This window comes from Populus nigra, chromosome 1 (assembly GCF_951802175.1).
Source record: "Populus nigra chromosome 1, ddPopNigr1.1, whole genome shotgun sequence".
Lineage (NCBI taxonomy): Eukaryota > Viridiplantae > Streptophyta > Magnoliopsida > Malpighiales > Salicaceae > Populus > Populus nigra.
The window spans coordinates 26,192,002-26,217,319 of record NC_084852.1 but is presented as its reverse complement, the minus strand read 5'-3'; the positions used below and the strand labels follow the sequence as shown (position 1 = coordinate 26,217,319).

General features: G+C 36.2%; 1 protein-coding gene and 1 pseudogene across 1 annotated transcript; one reads left to right on the top strand and one right to left on the bottom strand.

The window, feature by feature from the left end:
- LOC133680834 (uncharacterized) overlaps nucleotides 1-15,872 on the top strand; it is a 103,501-nt pseudogene extending 87,629 nt beyond the window's left edge.
- Nucleotides 15,873-20,887: 5,015 nt separating this feature from the next.
- Nucleotides 20,888-24,600, bottom strand: LOC133681103 (beta-glucosidase 12-like). Its single transcript, XM_062104205.1, has 15 exons — nucleotides 24,395-24,600; nucleotides 24,242-24,311; nucleotides 23,905-23,963; nucleotides 23,736-23,811; nucleotides 23,526-23,603; nucleotides 23,225-23,312; nucleotides 22,879-23,137; nucleotides 22,655-22,770; nucleotides 22,323-22,540; nucleotides 22,168-22,199; nucleotides 21,959-22,061; nucleotides 21,766-21,868; nucleotides 21,467-21,664; nucleotides 21,298-21,384; nucleotides 20,888-21,212 (listed from the first exon to the last, which is right to left on the bottom strand). The coding sequence occupies exons 1-14, from the start codon at nucleotides 24,470-24,472 to the stop codon at nucleotides 21,321-21,323; spliced, it is 1,542 nt and encodes a 513-aa protein (XP_061960189.1). The 5' UTR covers nucleotides 24,473-24,600; the 3' UTR covers nucleotides 20,888-21,212; nucleotides 21,298-21,320.
- Nucleotides 24,601-25,318: the final 718 nt, after the last annotated feature.

Sequence of the window (25,318 nt, the reverse complement as noted above, 5' to 3'; positions counted from 1 at the left end):
AGATAGTCTCACAATCAATCTTGATGGTGTGCATTCTTTCAATGTTCATTCAAATGCACTCACATGATAACATTTGTTATGAGTCATAGCCATGTTTCAAAGGGTAACCCAAGATGAAGATACGAAGTTGTCCCTCAAGTGCAGTGTTGTTTTCGATTGCTGTTGGAGTTCACTAGATCTTGACTATCTTTGAACAATATTGCCCTCGGTGTGATCTGAATGTGCTCGTTCATTGATTATCTTTATTTGAACCACATTGTCCTCCGTTCACCGATTCTTCATTTAATTATCTTTCTTTGCCCCCCAGCTGATCTGAATACTGCTTGTTTTTTTTCTTTTCAAGGTCCATTGTATTGCCCCAAGGTATCTCAAATTTTAAAGGAGTGTTGAGAAGAGTTGGTGTCATTTCATGTCAAAGATTTCGCAGACTCAACCAATGTTCTTCTTTGTTCGACAATCTTTCTTGTTCTGGAATCAAATCTTATATTTCAAAGGTCATGTCTATTCAAGTCTAATTGCTGAAATGAAATCAAAGAGATATCAATTTTGGAAAAGATCTTTTGAAAATCTAGCTTTCATGTCAAAGACCCAACACATGTCATTCAAAATATGTAATCCTTTCATTATCTTGTATTTTGAAAACAGGAATTCACCCGTTGCAAGATAAAAATGGCTTCTTTTTTTTTCATGGTTCTTTGTATCCATTTTAAACTCTGATTTTGAGTATATCTTTTGATGGTTTGTGATGAGGTGATATTTTTTGTGAATTTCAAAAATAAGATGCTCAGGCTTTATCAAGAAAGTTTGTTTCTTTTCTTAGCATTTATTTTATCAACATGCATAATAACCAGTAGCTTAATTCATGAAGTCACGACCCTTATAAAAAAGCTCTTCCAGTTTTGAGAGTGCCATTTATCGGTTCAGATTACTTACTTGATCGAAAAGGGCTTTTAAAAGCATGTAATGCAGGCTGTGGTCCATGACTATGAAAAAAAGGAAATTCATAAGCTCAAAAAGGTGTTTGAAGGTTTCAAAGACTTAGGATCAACATCAACTATTCATCAATTCTCTTTCTTTTGTTGTCTTTGTAGGGAAAGTGACATATAACCTTGTTAACCTCAAATATCACAATTCTCTTAACCTAGGTCGTAAAGCAAATCCAACTTCTTCCTTGATGAATAATCAATCTAATCATTAGAGGCTTTATCATTAATACTAAAAGACAATGTTTGCAACTCAATATTTTTTTCTGATATTAACTTTTGGCGTATGCTGTGTCTTTTCTTATTTGAAACCTTTTTTGCTCTTTTCTAGACTTGATGACTTGATAGGCGTTCTCCTTCCTTAATCTTTGACTTGTCTTTAAGTGTTGGCAATTTCCACTCTCTCCATTTTTTTTTATATAGCCTTCCTCAAAGTTTTCTTACATGCCCCCAATCTATATCCTTTTCTTTTAGACTCTTCCCAACCACTGGACTTTTGTTCTTAGCCTTCCCCTTATCTATTGATTCTAACATTGTCTTCATCTTTACTAACAAAAATCTCTTATTTGCCCCTAGTGTGGGGTGTGATCCTAGTCAGGGTTTCTTTTAAAAATAAATATTCTATCAGGCTCAAATGGGGATTGCAAGGGATATATATCTTTAGAAGAAAGGATGAACAAAGATGGCCTTTTCTCATTTCAAGCAAGGTCAGTTAGAACCGATAAATTTTGACCTCATCCAGTGTAATGATTTGGACTTGTAAGAATCATGATTTGCGAGTCCATAACTACCAAATCCACTACATGTCATTATGCATACTGCTAAAATTTAGCTACATTGTGGGTTTTTCAATTTCATGTGTGAGCTCAAAATTTGTTTGGTCACCTCATATTGTTTATCTTGCCATTTTAACAAATATCGAGTCATTTCTACAATCAAAATACTTTTAATCTTTTAGGATTGACTAACCTTAATTTTGCATGTTGGAGTTTGATCAAAATATTTTGTCAACATACCTTTTGAAAGAAACATCTCTTGATTTCAAAACAACAGAAAGACAAAGGAAAGAGATGTTTCGTTCAAGGATGAGATGTGACCCCAAAACAAAATGCACAATGGCAACAATCCACAATGAAATGATTGACAATTCAGCACCATTCTTGGATCAGCTTTTCTGGCAATATTTGTGCTTTGCCAAGCATTTTCAATCTTTTGTCAATCTGAGGATGTTCTGGTGACAATATGGCCGATGACATCATCTTTCACAAACTCAACTCGCTTCTTGCTCACCATCATTCGATCTCGATTCTTGAAATTCTTGCAACTGTTCAATTGAACTGGCTGAGGAACCCATAATGATATTCACATCTCATCTGGATTATACCACCTAGGAAATAGTGGTTGCATGTGATTTAACGGAGTCGAGGCAACAAGTCTAGAATCTGGCAGATGCTGGCAGACAAACTTGAGTGGCAGAGGGATGTCAATCTTGGCAAAGACATTTGAGCAGTTGATGTTATGGCAAGACCTGACTAGGCAAAATTACTGAGGTTTCTCAATTAAGAGTCATCTTCTGATTCAACTCTCATCATTGTTCTGACACCCATGATATAACCTTTAATATTTCCCATCTTCATAACTTGCTCAATTCCTTCGGCAATCCTCACAGCCGCATTATGTCAATCTCCCAATGTTGTTATGGTTGTTTGAGGATAGTCAGAACCTCCTAACAGCTAGGTAATCTTGGTAGCGCGCAGCACCGCCGCTGCCAACGTGTGGAATCATGCATTGTCTCTACTAGAAGAGAAACTAATGAATCTGAAACTCTTATGTCTCCTATTAGGTGCTATTACAAGACGTGAAAGTGGTGAACAACTAATAGCATAGTTGAACCAGAAAGGAGATTACCTTTCATTGATGATTGAAGGCGTTGTTGTTGTTCATGACTGAAATCAAGGAGAGGTGATGCCACTTCAGTGTTTATGGCCTCTACTGGTGGAGTGATGAGAAAACGAGTTCATTATTTTTCCTTGTGTGGGACATAGACTAACAGTGCTTCCAGAAGAGGTTGTGCAGACATTCCCTTTCCACTCTTGAAGTTCAGCACTGGTTCAATCAGATCAAGTATAGCTACTTCACATTTGATGCTCTCAATTTCCTTTTGACAATCGGTCTCTCACCAACCCCTTTCTTCATTTTCCATTCTTTTTTCAGTGCAGTATAGTAGACCTCGAGTGAGGGAACCAACTTTTCATCCCGGTGCATGCATGATAAATGTATGAACATGTAATCTATATTATGAACTCGCCCTTCAAGGGGTGACAATATGGTCATAACTCTTATATGATGGAACAAGAATCGTGATTTTTCCCAAACTCTACCATGAAAATTTTCTGAGTGATGGCCATTATGTCACCTATAAGTCTTGAGTTCAAGATGCTTCAAGAAGGGTTTGCCCTGATGCAAATCAAAATAGCACATACAACCTAAGGACAGGTTCTATTTATTATGTGAACATGGGTAGGTTTTCTACCTAGTCTCAAACGAGTCTTATATCTGCCCAGTGACGATCTTTGTAAAGACAGCATAGGGGCGTTACAAGAAATGATTAAGGCACGTATACCCACCATTACCAAGCAAGAACTCAGATATGAGTTTGATTTTTCACGCATTTGAACCCTGACCAATAGTCATAGGGCAGATCGCTAATTCACCACCTAACTTGGAAGCTTGTGTGTGCTTTCAAAAATAAATACAAGTGATGCATGAAACAATTCTAAAAATGCATGGATAAAACAAAAATAAAACAAGACAAAAATGCAAAAACTTAAACACATCAAATACACGAAGTTTAGACCAATATTGTCAGAAACAGTACCTTCCCCAGTGGAGTCGCCATTTTGTCGCACGTCAAATCCGCGCGGCGTTGTCTGGCGATTTTTTCTCGTTATACTGTTTGCTTTGATTGGTTCGTTGGGAGTCGCCACCTAACATTTAATTGAGGGCTACTAGGAAACCCGAGTGTACTAGTCTTGTTAGAGATTCGCGGGTAAGGGAATGGTTGTGGTTAGGGAAGGTATTAGCACCCCTAACCCACCCTACCTGAGGTAAGCTGCTTCATGGCTTTGACGTGTTAAAGAAGTTCTAAAAATTTTGTCTTTTCATCGGATCTTAGAAATACAACTTACGTATAAGTTAATAATTCTGGACCGTGAGCAAATCAAAATATTAAATTCTTCTTTATTCTTTACAATTTTATCATAAAAAAAAACATCATAAAAAAAACATTCAAACACACACATACACTTTTGACTATATTTTTTTCTTTTTTTCTTTTCCTTTCTTTCTTTCTTTGTTTTTTTTACACACTACAAATTATGCAAATTCAAAAACAACTAAACAAAAATTACATAATTGATTAGTACTTAAAAGTGCATTTTTATCAAGGTTTTATATCATCATTTTGCACTTGAAGTATCAATAACTCCTTAACTAAAGCATGTTTTATAATAACATATCTAATACTATATGATACCTTTAATTTATGGTAAATGTTCATCTTAAATGCAGGCCTATCACATAAATGAAAGAATTAATTGATGAGTTGAAGTACTGAAATTGAAAGGCCAAAAAGATGGCCAAAGAGATGCTGGTGCAGTCCAAATTGGAACACAGTTCGGTAATTGGGTCATATCTGGAGCTGTAGATCTTGGATTTAGGTTTCTTTTATATGGATGGAAAGATAAGACATAGGCCTACAACTTTCATGTGGAGCCCAAGATTTAACAAGGCCGTTTTCAAGTCCAAATTGTAGCAACAAAGAAGAAGTCTGAATGTCCTGCAGCCCAGACACTGTTCAGTTTTCAGCCCATATCTCGAGTTCTAGAAGTCCAAATGATCTCAAATTTTTACCCTGGAAAGATGAGACAATTTCCTAGAACTTTCATGATTGAAGTCTGTTCAAATTATGACGTTATTAATGACGTTTTTGGCATACAAGAAGATAAGAATTGTCACCAAGTCAAGATGTGGCCACCCACTCATCAATTAGTCAACAAATCAATAGTTCCAAATTTTGGCCTATAAAAGGAGGCATTTGCCATGTATTTAGGCATCTTGGTGTTGAGATCAAGATCATGCTCTTGCTTTCTCTCTTTGTATTGCTTATGCTTTGCTTTCATTAATATCAAGTTTATGCCTTTCATTTCCTTTCCTTTACTTAGTTAACTTTTATCTTACTTATGTTCTTATCTTGTTTATTTATGTTTCTTTCTTTCATTATGTCTAGCTAAGTTAATTATGTCAAGGTGAAAAGGTTACACTAATGGTGTAAGGATAAATATACTATAAACTCAACATGGACTTTAATGTTGGATACTAACATGCTTTATATTTGTTATCTTATTCACTTTTAATACTTTGCTTGTTAAATGGTTAATCTAGATTTATGTTGTATAACACTTGGTACAACAAATACTTGGCACTTTCATAGCCCATACTGTATGGTATAACCGACACCTGAGCTATGAAAGGAACTTGATTTGTTGTTAACATAAGTTATAATCATGAATGCCTGAAAACATTTACAAGTATTAGCATTATTCGAATAAGATAGCTAATGTAATCATGTTAACAATTTATAATCTGATTGGAACCTCCTTGTGTGTGGTTTCCAATTGAATAATAAGGGTTTATACTATACTTCTTTGAAATACCATTAGTGGATCCTCTAACCTTGACATTTGTTGTTATCATTGTTTAATCCTTACGTTAATCTTTCATCTCAAAGTTCTCATCAACTTCTTCCTCTTCTTCTTCACTATTATTATTATCACTATTATTATTATTATTATTATTGTTACTATTGTTGTAGTATTATTGTTGCTTATAATTTATACAAGTAACCTCCCTGTGGTTCGACCCCGGTCTTGCCGGGTTATTTATTACTTCAACACTCCTGCACTTGGGAAAAGACATCAATCTTTTGGTCGTGTCAAGTTTTTGACGCCGTTGCCGGGGAGGTAAATTCTTGTACAAATTATAGTATTTATTTTATTTTCTCTTTTCTCTTTTCTCTTTTCTTGTATCTAACTTTGTTTCTTTTGTTTTGTTTCTCTTTCTTTTGTTTTCTTCTTTCTTTTATTCTCTTCTTACATGTGCATGAGAGTGTGGTCACGTACATTAAGTGGTAGACTTTGTAGGGTATCCTCATCATTTTCAGAAAATATGGCTGAAGAAGATAACCAATCGCTTTATAATGAGAATAATGAGAATATTCAGGTTAGAACACTTAGAGACCACATGAATCCCATAAGAACAAGTGCACCCTCATGCATAGTTTTTCCTCCTGATGCATCTCATTTTAATTTTAAGACAGGCATTATTCAACTTTTACCATCTTTTCATGGCTTAGATTTAGAAAATCCATACTTGCATTTAAGGGAATTTGAGGAGGTTTGCAACACGTATAATGACTCAAATTGTAGCATGAACACCATTAGATTAAAGCTTTTTCCTTTTTCATTAAAAGATAAAGCTAAAACATGGCTACAAAATTTGAGACCTGGATCCATTCGTGCTTGGGATGAAATGCAACAACAATTTTTAAAGAAATTTTTTCCATCCCACAGAACAAACTCTTTCAAAAGACAAATCATTACTTTCTCTCAAAAACCAGGAGAAACATTTTACCAATGTTGGGATAGGTATCTAGACTTGCTTAATACTTGCCCCCATCATGGTTTTGAAACATGGAGATTAGTTTCACATTTTTATGAAGGGTTAACTCCTAGAGATAGGCAAATGGTTGAATTGATGTGCAATGGAATTTTTGAGGATAAAGACCCTAATGAAGCAATGGAGTACTTAGATTTTCTAGCTGAAAATGCACAAAATTAGGACACCACAGGTACTTATGAGGCACCAAGTAAAACCCAACCTCATACATCTAGTGGGGGTATGTACAACCTTAGGGAAGATCATGACCTCCAAGCCAAGTTTGCATCTTTAGCTAGAAAGGTTGAGGCACTAGAATTAAAAAAGAGTGGTCAACTAAAATCTGTTCAAGACATTGCATGTCAAATCTGTGAAACCAACGAACATTCAACCAATGACTGTCCAACCTTGCCTTCTTTTAAAGAATGTCTCCATGAACAAGCCCATGCATTAAACAGTTTTCAAAGGCCCAACCATAACCCATATTCACAAACATATAACCCTGGTTGGAGAAATCATCCAAATTTCAGTTGGAAGAGTGAGAACAATAATGCTCAAACTTCACAGCCACCGTTTCAAGCACACCATAATTTCCAAAATTCTCATGGATATGCACCTCCTTATGCCCCCCCTCCTAGAAGAAATCTTGAGGAAACATTGCATGTATTTATGGAAAAGCAAGAGGCAATTAACACTCAACTTGCTCAAAGCATGACAGATTTTAAAGATACTCTTGCAAAATTGACATCGGCTCTCAGTTTCCAAGAGAAAGGTAAGTTTCCTTCTCAACCACAACAAAATCCCAAGGGGCAATACAATGCGAATGCAAGTAGTTCGGGAAGCCAACACATGGATCACGTAAAATCAGTCATCACTCTTCGTAATGGTAAGGTTATTGAAAAACCCATTCTTGAACCTTGTGAGAATGATGATGAATCAATCTCTGAGGGTAAGGAAGGGGTTGAATCTGATCATTGCAAAGAAAAGACTGATTCTCCGCCAGCACTTCCATTTCCTCATGCCATGACTAAACAAAGGAAAGTCAATCACAACTCTGAAATCTTTGAAACTTTCAAACAGGTAAGGATCAATATACCTTTGCTAGATGCTATTAAACAGGTTCCTTTTTATGCTAAATTTTTAAAAGATCTGTGCACTGTGAAGAGAAAACTGAATGTGAAAAAGAAAGCCTTTTTAGCCGAACAAGTAAGTGCCATTCTTCAGAACAATAATGCATTGAAATATAAAGACCCTGGTTGTCCTACAATTTCATGCTTTATTGGAGAACATAAAATTGAAAGAGCTTTACTTGATCTTGGAGCTAGTGTGAATTTACTTCCACATTCAGTTTTTCAAAGTCTCAATCTAGGTGAGTTAAAACCAACTTCTGTGACTCTTTTACTTACCGATAGATCTGTAAAAGTGCCTAGAGGAATAGTTGAAGATGTGTTAGTACAAGTTGATAAATTCATTTATCCTGTGGACTTTATTGTCTTGGACACACAACCTGTTGAAGCATGTAATTCATTTCCTGTTATTTTAGGGCGTCCATTTCTTGCAACTTCTAATGCATTGATTAATTGTAGGAATGGATTGATGAAGCTATCTTTTGGAAACATGACATTGGAGATGAATATTTTCAACATTTGCAAGCAACCTGGAGATGATAATGATTTACAAGAAGTAGATTTTATTGAAGAATTGGTTTGTGATCAATTTGAATCTACTTTGAGTAATATTGAGTTTGATGAATTTGAAGATTTGCAAATGACTTATTCTCAGGAAGAAATCACGGATGAAAAAGGCATTGAAAATGTTGATGCGAATCTTTTGTCAAGAGTGACAACAGATTCGATATCTGACATTACACCAACCGATGATTACTTTCCTGACAAATCCTTACTTTCTCTTAGTTTAATGCCTTGGTTTGCTAAAAATATCAATTTCCTTGCCTCAGGAGATTTGCCAACTCATTGGAGTACCGAAGATAAAGGAAAGTTTTTGAACGAAGTGAGAAACTTTTATTGGGATGACCCTAACTTATTCAAACATTGTCCTGATCAAATATTTCAAAGATGCATTGCGGACAATGAGGTAAGTAGTGTCATTAAATTTTATCATTCTGAAGCATGTGGGAGTCATTTATCGTCAAAAAAGACCATCGCAAAAATCTTTCAAAATGGATTTTATTGGCCCACCATGTTCAGGGACACTCATGCATTCTGCAAAGCTTGTGAAAATTGTCAAAAGTCAGGATTTATTTCAAAACATAAGGAATCTTTAGATAATCTTCTATTGACTTTGGAAACATATCCTGGTGAAGATGTGCATTGTGCATTTCAAGACTTATGACCCCATTTTCATAAAGAACGTGATCGACTTAGTCTTGGGAATCTGACTAAAAAAGACCATGTTTGCCAGTTTTTAAGAAAACTGGATAGGAAGCCTATCCCCGACCCAAAGAGGGCGTTTAAGCCGTTCTTGGACGTAAAACCAAGGGAAGATGTGAGCCACAATCACAACTACTTGTACATACACATGCTTTTTTTCAAATAAATAAATAAAGAGAGAGAGAGAGTGTGAGACTCCAGTTGGCCTACATATAGGTGATATGATTGCATTTTCAATTCCACATCTATAAAATCTTCTCTTCCTTCCCCTCATTTCTACTCAACCCTTACATTAGACAGATATAGAAGCGTGTAGAAATGGCAGGTTCCTCAAGTTATCACATAAAAAATATTTCTGTTTTCGGTGGATCCAGTCCTGGGAAGGAAATAGCTTTTTTAGAAGCAGCAAATCATCTTGGTCAGGTACTAGCTGAAAAAAAGATTCATTTAGTATATGGGGGAGGCAGCCTTGGGTTAATGGGGGGTGTGGCAATAGCTGCATTTTTAGGAGGTAGTCAAGTTTTGGGGGTCGTCCCCGAAGCTTTAACAAAAGGGGACATCATTGGAAGAACAATTGGAGAGGAACTACAAGTCTTCACAATGTTTGATCGAATGAATACAATGTTTAACCATGCTGATGCCTTCATTACCTTACCAGGTGGTCTGGGCACATTGGAAGAGATCTTTCATATTTCTTCTTGGGCCCAACTTCACATTCACCATAAACCTATCGGTTTGCTTAATGTTAATGGTTTTTATGATAATTTGTTGTCTTTTCTTGATCAAGCTGTGGAACAGGAATTTCTAACAACTTCAGCACGACAAATCATAATCTCTGCTACTACTGCTGAACAATTGATCGACAAACTACAATCTTTCACCCCTGTTGTCGCACGTCACCCGCGCGGCGATTCGGCGATTTTTCGTTATGTTTGCTTGATTGGTTCTTTGAGAGTCGCCACCTAGTATTTCATTGAGGGTTACTAGGAAACCCGGGTGCACCGGTCTTTGTCAGAAATTCAAGGTTCAGGAACTGGTTGTGGCTAGGGAAGGTATTAGCACCCCTAACGCACCCTACCTGAGGTAAGCTGCTTTGCAGTTTGATGTGATTTGAAAATTTAAAATATTAATCAAATTCTAAGGTTTTAATAAATCAGTTATTAAATCCCCGAATATGTGTAGAAACATGTTCTTACACTTTCATGGAAAATATAACATGATTTTATTTATCCTTAAGATATTTAATCATATACAAATTAAAACACTTAATTCTTTTTTCTTCTTTTTATTATTTTAACATTTATAAGACATACATATAACAGAAAATACAAAAAAAAACATACTCACACATTACTTTTTACTATGCCAACTCATACATCATTTTACATGTTCATGCCACTTCATCCATCTTACATGTTCTAAAATAAAAGAATTTAAAATAAATCAAATACAATTCAAAAGTTACAAAAATAAACCCCAAAACTGAACACCTTCTGGGATCCACCGGAATAGTGCTGGGAACATCTTCGGGGCACCTGAATAGTGGCAGCGCGTCCCCTCCACGAGCCACCGCCACTGGCGGCGCGTGGGTTCACGCGCCACCGCGAAAACAGAACAGGAAGTAGGGAGTCTGGCTCGGCCTCTTCTCCCCTTCCTTTCCCTGCAGGCGGTGGGTCTTTCAGTCACCTGCAAAACATAAAATCACAACCAGTCGATTTTATTTTTATTTTTATTTTCTTCCTCTGTCTTCTCTCTTCCTCCCGGTTCGTTTCCCTCTGCTGGTGGCAGATCCGGCCGTTGGTTCACGGTCCAGATCTGCTACGTGGGGTTGAACCGATGAAGAAGAGTCGGGGATTGCCGGGTCTTCACGAGTTGGCGGCTGGTTCAGGAGAATGGGCTGTTGAGGCTGAGTGAGGAGAGAGCTGGGTCTCCTGGCTTGTGGGTTGCTGGCGGTTTGAGGCTGCGACACCGCTGCTGGGAGGAGGAGATGTTGCGGCTGTTTGAGAGAGAACCGGCTGAGGGAAGGGGAAGGTCTGTGTGCAGCGGGGGCCGGTCTGTTTGGTTCTTTCCTCTGCCAAGAAGATTGGGAGATCAACAGGAGATGGGAGGGGCGGCCAGCCTCTGTTTCGACAGAGGCAAGGGGGCCACGGCCGGCCTCTGGTTCTAGGAGCCGAGAGAGGGAGACCGTGGAGGCCGGTGTGCAGGGGAGTTTGATGTGGGTGTTCGGGTGGCTAAGGGAGATAGGGAAGTCGGAGTGAGGGCTTTCGATTCAGTAGAGAGGAAGATGGGGGAAAGGGGTGGCTGCCTGGCTTGCTTTGTCAAGGCAAAGGGGCTGTTTCAGGAGCAAAAATCACAGGCCCAAGGGGAGGGTTTGCGGCCAGCTGCTCAAATGGCAGAGGGAGATGGCCGGGTCTGTCCTTGGCTGGGAGAGGGGGTTTGGTTTTTCTTGACAAAGAGGAGGGGCTGCCGCTTTTCTTCTGGTTTTTCAAAAGGGAGGGGGAGATGGTCTACTGGTTTCAAAAGGGGGAATGGCTTCGGGTCCCCTTGGCTTGGTGGCTTCTCTTTGGTTTTTGTCTTAAGAGAGGGGAAGGGCGGCGGCTGCATTAGAGATGGGTTTTTTAGGTTTTGCATTTTTCTTTTTCTCCCATTTTCCTTTCGCCCCCATGCCTGTAAAATTTTTCTCCCCTCTATGAATTTTTCTCCCCCGTGTAAATTTCTCCCCCTTTATTTTTTCACTGTAGCGTGGCATTTATAGGAGAAGTGTGGCTTGGCCAAAATCACAATGGTCCCTCAACTTTTCCTTTCCTTTCCTTTTCTTTGTTTTTTTTGTTAATTTTGATTTTTTCTTTTTTTTTATATTTTTTAAAAGCGAGCAATATCAACGTTGACTTAACAAGAAAAATCAGTGATTGTAAAATTTACGCGTTAAAAGTTGAACGCGTTCAAAATACCTTTGAAAATTTAGATTCTTCTGAAATGACGTTGAAAATGCTAAAACTGATGCAAATATATCAAAATGCATTTTTTGGGGGTTTTCGTTGTTTTTTTATATATTTTTGATTTTTTCTGAAAATTTATCAAAAACATGGGTCAAAAATTGGGTAGCAACACCTGTAATTGATCCTTCCATGAGTCGTATAAATTGGTCAAGTACAGAAAGCCGTAAAAAGCTTAGATTGGATTTGAGCCTTCGTTTGTGAATCCTTGTGTCTTTTGGTTTTATTTCTAGCATAGTATTTTATTCTGTTATTTCTTATATTTGTTTAAATGTGTTTCAGGTTTGTCAGTGTTCGTTGTTTCAGGTAATGTCTTCTATACTCTATCTTTCTACCTTAGGACATTGAGGACAATGTCTCGTTTTGGTTGGGGGGAGAGGGTAGTAGTAATTAAAAAAAAAACTAACCAACTAACTGTTTGTGTTTTTAAAAACCATTTGGCAAAACTGTTATTACTAGGATGGCAGAGTAAGGGGGAATGACTCTTGAGACGCATCTTAGTAAACATTTTCTAATGGTTATTTGCAATATTCATAACAAGGCCTATTAGCATACTTCTTGAAATATTCAGGTTTACAAACTCTCGCATTGTTATCACTTGGTTCTGCTCATATACTCATTTAACAAATATTCTTAAACCTTCATTTTCACACACACACTTTAACATATGATTGTGGGTTGCACATTGGATTGTTACATTATTTATGTTCTTTTGTTAAAGGTAACAACTAAGGGATAGGGATAGTCTATAATTTGCAAAAAAAAAAAAACAAAAAACAAAAAAACAAAAAAAAAGAAGAAAATGATGATAATAAAAACGTAGATAAGTTTGATTTCGTAGCCTCCCTAACCTAAGCAATTAAGCCCGAAGGGGTGTTTTAACACCTAATACCCTAAAGTCAACTGACTTGGGAGCTATTGACCCAAAGCTTGTTACATGGGTTAAGGAGAAAAGCTTAAGGGAATCAAACATTGCCCTATCTACGTACTAGTATCTGCAACCCGAGTTACTAAGCTCGTAGGGGTGTCTCAACACCTAATGCCCTAAGACCAACTGGTCTGGGAGTCATTAGCCGAAAGCTTGTTACATGGGTTAAAGATGCATTGTGTTTTAAGTTATATGTATAGATATTAAAAAAAAAGAGTAAAATAAAATGAAATAATCCCAACCCAAGGAAGTTAACCTTAAACATTAGAACAAAATATTGTTTTCTTCCAATAAAAGCCCCATCATCTATGTTTCATACATTGAGCACATAACAAGAAAGGTTTATTAATATTTTATTTAGGAGATATTGAGCAGATATATAAAATTTAATGAGAGTTTGTTTATCTGGATAGATTAATGGAAGTTGAATGATGAATGCCTTGCTTTGTGGAAATTTACAAATTGTTTTTCTATTTTAACGCTTTCATTTCTAGGGACTAGTAATAAGCTGGTTGGGGGGGTGTGATTAGTACTTAAAAGTGTATTTTTATCAAGGTTTTATATCATCATTTTGCACTTGAAGTATCAATAACTCCTTAACTAAAGCATGTTTTATAATAATATATCTAATACTATAAGATACCTTTAATTTATCGTAAATGTTCATCTTAAATGCAGGCCTATCACATAAATGAAAGAATTGATTGATGAGTTGAAGTACTGAAATTGAAAGGCCAAAAAGATGGCCAAAGAGATGCTGGTGCAGTCCAAATTGGAACATAGTTTGGTAAATGGGTCATATCTGGAGCTGTAGATCTTGGGTTTAGGTCTATTTTATATGGATGGAAAGATAAGACATAGGCCTACAACTTTCATGTGGAGCCCAAGATTTAACAAGGCCGTTTTCAAGTCCAAATTGTAGCAACAAAGAAGAAGTCTGAATCTGTCCTGCAGCCCAGACACTGTTCAGTGTTCAGCCCATATCTCGAGTTCTAGAAGTTCAAATGATCTCAAATTTTTACCCTGGAAAGATGAGACAATTTCCTAGAACTTTCATGATTGAAGTCTGTTCAAATTATGACGTTATTAATGACGTTTTTGGCATACAAGAAGATAAGAATTGTCACCAAGTCAAGATGTGGCCACCCACTCATCAATTAGTCAACAAATCAATAGTTCCAAATTTTGGCCTATAAAAGGAGGCATTTGCCATGTATTTAGGCATCTTGGTGTTGAGATCAAGATCATGCTCTTGCTTTCTCTCTTTGTATTGCTTATGCTTTGCTTTCATTAATATCAAGTTTATGCCTTTCATTTCCTTTCCTTTACTTAGTTAACTTTTATCTTACTTATGTTCTTATCTTGTTTATTTATGTTTCTTTCTTTCATTATGTCTAGCTAAGTTAATTATGTCTAGGTGAAAAGGTTACACTAATGGTGTAAGGATAAGTATAATATAAACTCAACATGGACTTTAATGTTGGATACTAACATGCTTTATATTTGTTATCTTATTCACTTTTAATACTTTGCTTGTTAAATTGTTAATCTAGATTTATGTTGTATAACACTTGGTACAACAAATACTTGGCACTTTCATAGCCCATACTGTATGGTATAACCGACACCTGAGCTATGAAAGGAACTTGATTTGTTGTTAACATAAGTTATAATCATGAATGCCTGAAAACATTTTCAGTATTAGCATTATTCGAATAAGATAGCTAATGTAATCATGTTAACAATTTATAATCTGATTGGAACCTCCTTGTGTGTGGTTTCCAATTGAATAATAAGGGTTTATACTATACTTCTTTGAAATACCATTAGTGGATCCTCTAACCTTGACATTTGTTATTATCATTGTTTAATCCTTACGTTAATCTTTCATCTCAAAGTTCTCATCAACTTCTTCCTCTTCTTCTTCACTATTATTATTATCACTATTATTATTATTATTATTGTTGTTACTATTGTTGTAGTATTATTGTTGCTTATAATTTATACAAGTAACCTCCCTGTGGTTCGACCCCGGTCTTGCCAGGTTATTTATTACTTCAACACTCCTGCACTTGGGAAAAGACATCAATCTTTTGGTCGTGTCAATAACACTATTAAAATTATAAAAAACAGCCCCTAAAAAAATCCTGGAATTGCTGGGAACGTTTCTGTGAAACCGCAGGGACATTAGGAATAGTGGCGGCGTGTTGTTCCACGCGCCACCGTCACTGGCTGCACGTGGGTTCACGCGCCGCCGTAAGCAATGCCTGGAAATGGATGGATCTGGTCGGTTATCTTCTTCTCTTCCCTTCCCTGCCGGATGTGAGGAACACCATTACCTGCAATAACAGAACACGCACAAACAGTCGATTTTAGTTTTTATCCTTTTGTTTCGCAGATCTGTTTCTCTCTTCGCATCTCGGTTTCTTTTCATTTCCTCTTGTTCTCTGTTTCAAGTGGCTGGCAGTGTGACCATAGGGCTGCTGGCCTTTGGGTTTCCGTCCGGTCTGCAGCTGTCGGTGGCCGGTGAATCTGTGGCCAGGTGTGGACGGCGCTGCTGTGGCCAGGTGTGGACGACACTAATGGCTCCGTGGGTGCTGCTTCTCCATTGACAGTGTGTGGCTGGGTCTGTCGGGTGGAAGGTTCGTGGCGGTGATTTGCAATTGGGGAGAATGAGGGGATGAGGGCCACGGAGGGCAAAGGGAGGATCTGTGAAGGGGAGGGAGCTGGTTTGTGGCTGTTGTTGGGGTTCTCTAGGTGTGGCTGGCGGCTGGAAGAAGGGGAAGGAGGTGCAGCAGTTAGAGGGGTCTGTGTGGAAGAAAATCCAAAACTAGTGGGGGGCGCGGCTGGTTTTGGTTAGGAGGGAGTGTGGGGTTCTCTGTGGGGGAGGTTGCAGCTTCTCTTGTTTGGCCAAGTAGGAGGGCGTAGCCAACTTAGGTTTTTTTTTTTCAAGGATGAAGCGGTAGCTTCGGGTTAAGGAGAAGAAAGGGTTATGATTTTTAGGGTTTTTTATGGCTTAGGGTTTATTTGTGATTCCTTTAATTGTGCAAAATTGCCCCCCCTTTGAGTGTGTTGAGGGGACCAGTATTTATAGGCAAAAATATTGCTAGGTTTCCAAACTTGGTCCCTCAACTTCTTTCTTTTTGTAAATTTGATTTTTCTTAATTTTTTTTGTATTTTTTTAAAACTAGCAATATCAATGTCGACTCAATAAGGAAAATCAATAATTTTAAAAATGACGCGCGAAAAGTTAAACGCATTCGAAAGACCTTTGACAGTTTAAATTCTTTTTAGACGACGCTGAAAATGCTAAAAACGATGCAAATATATTAAAAGAGTATTTTTTGGATTTTCGATGTTTTTTTGCTATTTTTGGATTTTTCTGAAAATTTACCGAAATATGGGTCAAAAATTGGGTAGCAACAAGTCTAGTTCAAGATACATTCAACACTTCTAATATGATTAGAACCTATGCAATTAAAGTTTCTAACTGAGGATTTCAACCAAAAAGCCAAACATTGAAAGGTAAAATAAAAAATCACATCCCAATTATAAACCTTGGACTCGAAGATAAGTTTATTGCGAACTAACTAGATAGATCAATAAAAGCCTTTGCATAGAAGAATAATATCCTGACAGTGAAAGTTGCCTCTCACCGACATGTACCATTCTTGAAGATTTTGTTTAGGATCCCTAGATAGATAACTTAAACACCCGAACCAATCCATGAATCTACCCTAAAAATTCCACCTAATAGTACAGTGATGAGATAGATGATTACCAATCCAATCTCCTCACAATAAAAAGAAAAAAAAGCATCCTCATAATTAACAATCTCCCTCTCAGCTAAAAAACCCTATTGCTGAGACTTCCATTAAGTAGGAGCCATATAAACACATCAATTTTAGGAGGTGCAAAACCTTTCCAAAGCAAAACAAAATAAAAAAGAAAGAGCCCCTCAAGCAGATAGGCTATCTAGAAACATTATTTTCTAACCTTATCTAAAAACTTAATCTTTTGAGTAGAGATATTTTTTTGATATGATATCAAAATTTTAATGATCAAATGATGACAAGTTTTAATCTCACCATCTTATTTTTTCTTGCGTACAATGATATTGATCAAGTTAGTTATGATAATGTTTAAATGAACATGAGTATACTATGTTCATTTCTATGTATCAATTTAATTATGTTATTATTAGAATGGATGTGAGTACCTTGTTTACATTGATAGGTATTGAATTAGCCATGATAACTTTGGAATAGATGTGATTATCTTACATATCTTGGTATGGATTGGGCATGCAGAATCACTTGGAGATTATTATTACTTGTTTCGATTGACCGATCAATGAAAATTCAATTTCGAACTTCTAATTGGATAAGGATACTTGTCATTTGAGGAATTCATGGTGTTGAAACAAGCAACCGGATCGTCAACATCAGAATTTTCAACGACTTTAATTTTCTTGTCTGATGGCAATGAAGCCAAGCGAAAGTTGACGGGTTTCCAGCCCAAGAAGAGTTTTTAAATGATATGTTGACCTCTCGCATTCAGACATGAAGGATATTCCGAGCTACAAAAAAACATTACCAATCACGTGCTAGAAATTTTGCATGAAACAATTTTCATTTCCTTACGCTGAATCAGCCAAGTCAAGCACAATACATGATCTTTAACCAAAAGCCTAGGAGAGTAACCAATTACGATCAATCTCTAAGATGACCTTTCTTCAATCCCAAACTGACAACCAATCTCTAAATCGTGCAAGAAATGCTTTGAAGCGATCAACTAGTCATCAGCCTGGAATTCATTTGGCTTTGAAGCCATCAACTAGTCATCAGCCTGGAGTTTATTTTCCAAGAAAGTTTATCCGCGCGAAAACTTCAACTTGATTAGGAGAAAGAAACTGCGTTTTGCTTCTATGGAATTCAAGCATCCTCTTCAAGCCTCCAGCGAATTCCTTAACAATTAGCGGTATTAGATTACCATTTTTATCATACTATCCCCCATTACCTAGGCACGATTAGACACAGAATACATTATTGAGATTTAAGCAAAATTATTGATAGTGTCTCAAGTTCACGTAATTATTGTCATTGTAATTCATTATTGAGATTTCCGAAATATTATGGAACGTGTGCTATGATATGAAATATTGTATTACTAATTTATTGACTTGTCCTGTGTAGTATGCTATACCGTAACACATGTATTAAAATACCCAGTTTTTATCAAAACATTGCAAAAAACTATAAAACAAAAAAAATATCATATTTTCATGCATACGGTCAAGTCTCTCAAAGATAAAAAATTATATCTATTTTCATACAACAAAACTTCAAAATATATTTTTGCATGTATCTTGAGCTTTAATAACTAGTTTATTAAAGTAATGAGAACTAAGTCAACATTTCAAAAAAAACAAAAAAAATATTTTGTTTTTTTTTTGTATCTGGGATTACGAACTTATATGTGAGACGTATTCCTGATATTAAAAGGATAGTTCTTTTATGTATAGACATTAGAATGGTCAGGATTTACCTAATAAGATAAAAATCTCCTTACTGAGGAGGACTTTTCTTCAACCTTAGGAAGACAAAAAATTAAAAAGCACGACAAAACCTTAGCTTTTATCAAACAATCAAACAATATAACTTACTTTAGGTAAGGCATATTTGGGGTGTTAATACCTTCTCTTTACACAATCAGTCCCTGTACCTGATTTCGGAGACCACTTAGGGTTCCTAGGGACAAAAATACTAGATGGTGACTATCATTCCCTCATTCTACTGATAAAAGACAAGAATTCCTTGCCTATCCCATTTTTCGATTACTAAAACCTAAAGTGGAGGCAATTTCACCGCGACGCCGCACATCTGTGGCAATATCAATGGGTCGCATTGGTATCGACAACTATTTATGGTGTGATTAGCTACTCCAAGTAAAGAGGTTAATGATGTCAAGGGTTCTTGACATCAGCAACTTTGATAATAAACCAGATATGAATAATAATTGATTAATTATTTCGGGGTAGGAATAGTAATGATATCAATTGCTTGTATTAATATCGGCACTTGAATTGAATTGATCAGTCTAACCCACTATTTGGAGACTAATGATACCAATGAGATTCATTAGTATCAGCAATTACCTTCTGAAAAAATAGGAGAGAAAATATTGATTAATTATTCTGAAAGAATGAGATAAGATAATGATACCAAGAGAGGAATATCTTGGTATCAAGTGAGAATTGATTCATAAGAATATGGTGTTTGAAACTATTGAGTTGTGTTGAGATTTCCAAGATGGTAAAATGGTAAACAATGCTCTCCGATGAAAACTGATGTAAGGAGTGTAATGAGGTAGTTGAAGGAAAATAATCGAAAAATGAAATTAAAAGATGGCAATGAATTCCTGTGAATGAAATTGCAATAGTATAAAAATGCACATTGTGATAAAATTATAAGAGGGTATTGATTATATCTCTTGATTCTCAAACAGAAGAGATGCCTAGAGTAAGGTCATTGGTAGTTGAAGGGACGAGGTCGGTTAGGGAAACAAGTAGGTGCATCGCACCTTGTCTTTTCAATGTGTGTAAGCTTATTCATAAAGTTCCGAATTTATTGTTTTGTTGCTTTGATAAATATTGGAATGAATATGAGTACTTCGAGCACATTAATGTGTATCAACTACTTCATATATAATATGGATGCGAGTACCTTGCGTATATTGATATGTATCAAACTTGTGATGATATTACTTGAATGAATAAGAGTACCTTGCATGCATTGGTAAGGATCCAATTAATTATGATAATGTTTGAACGAACATGTGTACCTTCGGTACAACGATATGGATCAATTAATTATGATAATATTTGAATGAACAAAAAAAATGATGGATAATTTTGGATTGAAGGGTTAAATTGAGAAGAAAAATTAAATTCACCAAATAATTAAAAGAAGAAACCAATAAAAGAATGAGTAATAATTTTTTTAAAAATATATCTAAGGATGAAAATGAAAACAATTAAAAGAATACAGAAGGGCAAGAAAAAACTTAAGAAACAAAAAAAAACAAGGATAAAATTAAAAAAAAATCGAAAAACTAAAAAAAAACTAACAACAAAAATTATAAATAAAAAGACGTTGACCTTCACTGAAATAACCGCAACTAAGATACTACCCTGAAATCTTAAATGGCTAGTGCGAATTTTAGTGGAGAAAAGAGGGGAAAAAAAACTGTTAGGGATAATCTATCAAGAAACAACCAAAACGTGCAATGCCTTGACAAAAAAACCGTCGCAGGGAATCCAATGAGACACGGAGAAATGAGGTTCTTAACCGGCAAATTCGGCCACTTTAATACTATAACCGCCAAAATTGCTTGTACCCCCTCCCCTTGAATTTGAGGATTATTTCAAAGAGACCCTACATTTTGCATCCTCAGGAATTAATTATGTTCCATGTCAAATAATCATCTCAACCCAATAGCTTAAGCTGTTAGGTGAGATACCAGGATATAATTTATATTATTTTCTAATACACCCCCTCAAGTGAAAGCCCTTTGGGTTTGAAACTTGCATAGGTCCACTTTACCTTGTGCTTAATTTTTATCAAATAAATAGGGATGGTGAGATTCGAAATCGTGAACGCTTGATCATCAAGGTTCTGATACCATGTTAAAGCACCATCTCAACCCAATAGTTTAAGCTGTTAGGTGAGGTCCCATGATATGATTTATATTATTCTCTAACATAAGTATTATTTATTTACTTTTCACTTGGTCTTGATAAATTTCAGTTTGACAATGCATTCCTCGAATTCTAGTGAAAATGATTATGCATGAATAGAAGTATCCTTCAAAATATTACAGGAAAAAAGAAATTGCGCAGAGCAAGTTATTATTTAATATCGAATTTGATTGATAACCAATCAATACATATAAAAAATAAAAAATAAATACAAATAAATACTATTATTACAACAAGAACAGCATCGATCCTAGCCGAAAATGTGAGAATTAATTCGAAGACAAAGATCCACTGATGTCCACAAACTAGAAGGACGCAAACATGCATGGAATAGAATTTATCAGACGTGGAAACCTAACTTGCTGCAACAAAGTTTGACTTCAGCGTTTGGTGCTATTCCGATGTGGTTTCAAGTAGGTCTTGATCATACGAAAAGGGCTCCTGCATTGTTAATAAATTGGTTTGTTAAGCATGAAAAATGAATAAAATAAAATTAGTAGTTATGGAAGATGATATACAATAATACCTTATTATATTTCATGCCAATTTTTAATCAGTTCTCGACTTCTTACGGCTACGAGCTGATGCCTCCTCCATTCGAGATTTTGATTTTCTGTTATTGCAATCATTTGTGTTATGAGAAATGTTGAGAGGTTTTTTTTATAATAATAAGAGGAGATGAAAAGAGGCCTTACATGTTATCGTTGAGTTGAGTACATTCGTCCTTGTTCAGAAATTGCTTAAACCACTTCACAGAATTTTTGGCATATCGTTTCAAGTTGTTTTCGTAGTCAATGTAGAAGAGACCAAACCTTGAACCATAACCGGATCCCCATTCAAAATCATCCAAGAATGACCAAGCAAAAAACCCCTTGACATCGACACCATGGTCACTGCAAAAGTCAAGTTTTTAGAGCAGATCGGACTGAGAAAGAAAAAACTAGGACTGTTTGAAAAAGGAAGCGAGAACATGAATTTGGAAAGAGCAACTCACTTGATAGATTTCAGAACAATGTCGAAAATGTCTTTGTAATATTGCTCTCTTATGGCATCATCGAGGGCTTCCTCTAATGACGAGGAATTCACGTCATCAACTCCTAATTTAAAAAAAACCAACAAATCAGTAAATCAGAGCTTCTTGACACCTATAACCATAAACACACGAGGGTTGTTGACTCTGTTCTTACCATTTTCAGTGATATATATTGTTGGATTTTCATACGCGTCCTTTACGTAATTCAAGAGATGACGAATACCTTCGGGATAAATATAAAGCCAACTTGAACCCGCCTGCGAATTTGATTTATTTATCTCAATACCAAGGGGAAATTAAAACAGAAAGATTCTACATATCAATTACTAATTTGTTGAAACAAGAATGAAGAATCACATTCACCTGTGGGCCTATTGGTATTCCATTTCTCTCCCCTGTACGTAAAATAATATCAACACAAGTGAGAAAGTACTGTAGAGTTTTAGACCTTGTATTCTTCTTATTCTGAGAGTTTTTTTTTTTTAATCACTTAATTAACAAGTAAATAAATATTTCACCTGTCCAGTTAACACGAGCATCTTCCATAAACCCAATATTTTTATAGTCAACATCCTCAACATTCTGAGCATAGTATGTAGTGTAGTAATTGACCCCAATAAAGTCATAAGATCCTCTCAGCATCTTGGATTCCTCCTCACTGAATCTAGGCAATCTTCCTCCAACGTTGTCGTGCATATTCTGTGGATAGTCACCTTTAGTTAGAGGATCCATGTACCTGCCAAAAACATAGAATTTAAGATCCTGGTTTCTTCTCCATAGAATTTAATAATCCAAATTAATTAATGTTTCAAATTATTATATTATCCAAATCAGCTAGCAAAATGCATACCATCCAAGCATAAAATCAAGGCTTCGTTCAGTTGCCATCCGATCACTTTCACTAGTTGAGTAAGGTTCAAACCAATGAGAAACGAGGGTTATCCCAATTTTACCTCCTTGACACGTCTGACGAGATTTTGTCAATGATAAAATTAGCACAGTCACACAGGAAACTTTGGTGAAATATGTTAAGAAACGAACCACAAATTAATTATAGCTTTAGCTTTTGCAAACCTGATACTTTTCCTTGTATACTTTCACAGCCGTTGCATGCGCAAGCAATAGATGATGGGTTACAATGTAAACCTCGGTGGCGCCAGAGATTTTGGGTTGGCCTGGATAATTCTCCAAAGTTGAAATTCTGCCGGGTGCCACTGTGCCCGTGTCATAACCATTGACGCTAAACATAAAAGGCTCATTTAAAGTGATCCAGTGCTTCACTCGGTCTCCAAATCTTTGGAAGCAAAGCTCCACGAAGTCTCGGAAATCGATTCTATATGAGTTTTGAAATTATTAGATTCAAGCATGGAGGATTTAAATTAAAGTGAGATGTTTATATAATATGAATATAATTACTTACATAATATTAGGGCTCAAGAAACCACCATATTTGTCCTCAATTGCTTGTGGAGTGTCCCAATGAAAGAGAGTTACATAAGGCTGTATACCTGTACATTTCAAAGCAAAATTAATATGAGAAAACCAAAGTGCATGTGAAACGTTTTGTATGAGAGTTTGGAAAATGCTTTTCAAATTTTCGAAATTCAAGCAAAGTAAGATTGCATGCCCCTGCATTTACCATGGCCACTTCAAGATTCTTATTTTTAGCCGGTAACATTATTATGAAACACAGTCATGGAGGAAAAGGGAAGGGTTATAACCATTTTTTATGAGCTCATCGATGAGATTGTTGTAAAACTGGATCCCTTCTTCGTTTATTCCAGCACTTAGTCTGCCATCTGATGAATTCAATTCGATTATTGAAAAATCAAAGTAAGGAAAAATGTGGGACTTCGAAATTCGAGACGCGTCCCATCCTCGTGAATTAAAAAGGAATGAGATGTAGGGTAGAAACAAAAGAAAACACTTACGTGGTAATACCCTAGACCAAGAAATAGAGAATCTGAAAGCATCCATTCCCATTCCCCTCATTCTTTGCACATCTTCCTATAACATTTTGTGCGTAAAATATATCAACAAGTGTAATGGTGATCAGATCCACAAAAGGCAACCAAAAGAAAAATAAGACGAACATCGTACCTTATAGCGATTATAGAAATCAACTGCCACCTTTGCATTGCTATGGTCACTTATCCTCTCTGCAATTTTTCAGAATTGTTCTTAAATTCCTTTGAATATATATTATTTGATAAAAATCATATTTACATCTTTAATTTGCACGCACTTTCTCCCCCTAACCCCAAAAGTCACCTTCTTTCTTTCCTTTTTCTCTCTTCTTTTGGATTTAATAGACAAAATACACTATGGTTTTAGGCAGGCCATCAACATGCTGGGAGGTGACTCCTTGAGAGATTTATATTCGTTGTTTTAGTTAGGAAAGAATTGTAACGAACTCCTGCATTGAATAAAGAGATACCTGGATGCTCCTCGATGAAGGTGTCCCATATATTCGGCCCTTTGCCTCTCCTGTTTGTTTCACCTTCAAACTGCATATAATTTAAAAGTTATCAGAGAACAAACAATTGAGGCGTTTCTCTCTTCGACCAGAGTACTTGAAGCAATGTTGTACCTGGTAAGCTGACGAAGAAGATCCAAAAACGAAACCATCTGGGAAAGAATTACGACTCAACTGGGCAATACTTCCCATGATATACACTAAGTCTTTGTTGAACAGCCTTGCAGAAGAGCAATAAAAGCTTGAGCAGCACTAAAGATTGTTGGGTGATCAGAATAAAGAATGTATAGTGAGATAGCAGTGAAAAATAAATAAATGAACGTATGAAGTATGGATTTTGTAAGAACATCGACATGCCAGAGCCTATTTATAGGCATCTTTTTGAAAGGTTTTTCTCAACAGCCAAGAAGGATAATTGTGGTCAATTATTATTATTTGTTTCAATTCACCGATCAATGAAAATTCAATTTGGAACTTCTAGTTGGATAAGGATATTTTTCATTTGAGGAATTCATGGCGTTCAAACAAGCTCCAAACTTAAGATTCCGTGCTCTAATTGCACTGTGAAGCCTAGCAATTGTACTTGAAGCTTGCTGAGAAAATTCAGCTACCGGATCGTCAACATAAGAATTTTCAACGACTTTAATTTTCTTGTCTGATGGCAATGAAGCCAAGCGAAAGTTGAGGGGTTTCCAGCCCAAGAAGAGTTTTTAAATGATATGTTGACCTCTCGCATTCAGACTAGTCATCAGCCTGGAATTCAATTTTACAGCTGTCTGGAATTTATTTTCCAAGAAAGTTTATCCGCGCGAAAACTTCAACTTGATTAGGAGAAAGAAACTGCGTTTTGCTTCTATCGGAATTCAAGCATCCTCTTCAAGCCTCCAACGAATTCCTTAACAATTAGCGTTATTGGATTACCATTTTTATCATCCTATCCCCCATTATCTAGGCACGATTAAACACAGAATACAAATCACACCACAGTATAGTGCCTCAAGTTCACGTAATTATTGTCATTGTACTTCATTATTGAGA

What these genes read in the sequence shown, in the direction of transcription:
- LOC133681103 (XM_062104205.1), bottom strand. Translation starts at nt 24,472, where the DNA reads ATGGGAAGTATTGCCCAGTTGAGTCGTAATTCTTTCCCAGATGGTTTC. An exon ending in CGATGAGCTCATAAAAAATG is followed by an intron (nt 23,313 to 23,525) that starts GTTATAACCCTT and finishes TGAAATGTACAG; the next exon opens with GTATACAGCCTTATGTAACT. An exon ending in TATACAAGGAAAAGTATCAG is followed by an intron (nt 22,771 to 22,878) that starts GTTTGCAAAAGC and finishes AAATCTCGTCAG; the next exon opens with ACGTGTCAAGGAGGTAAAAT.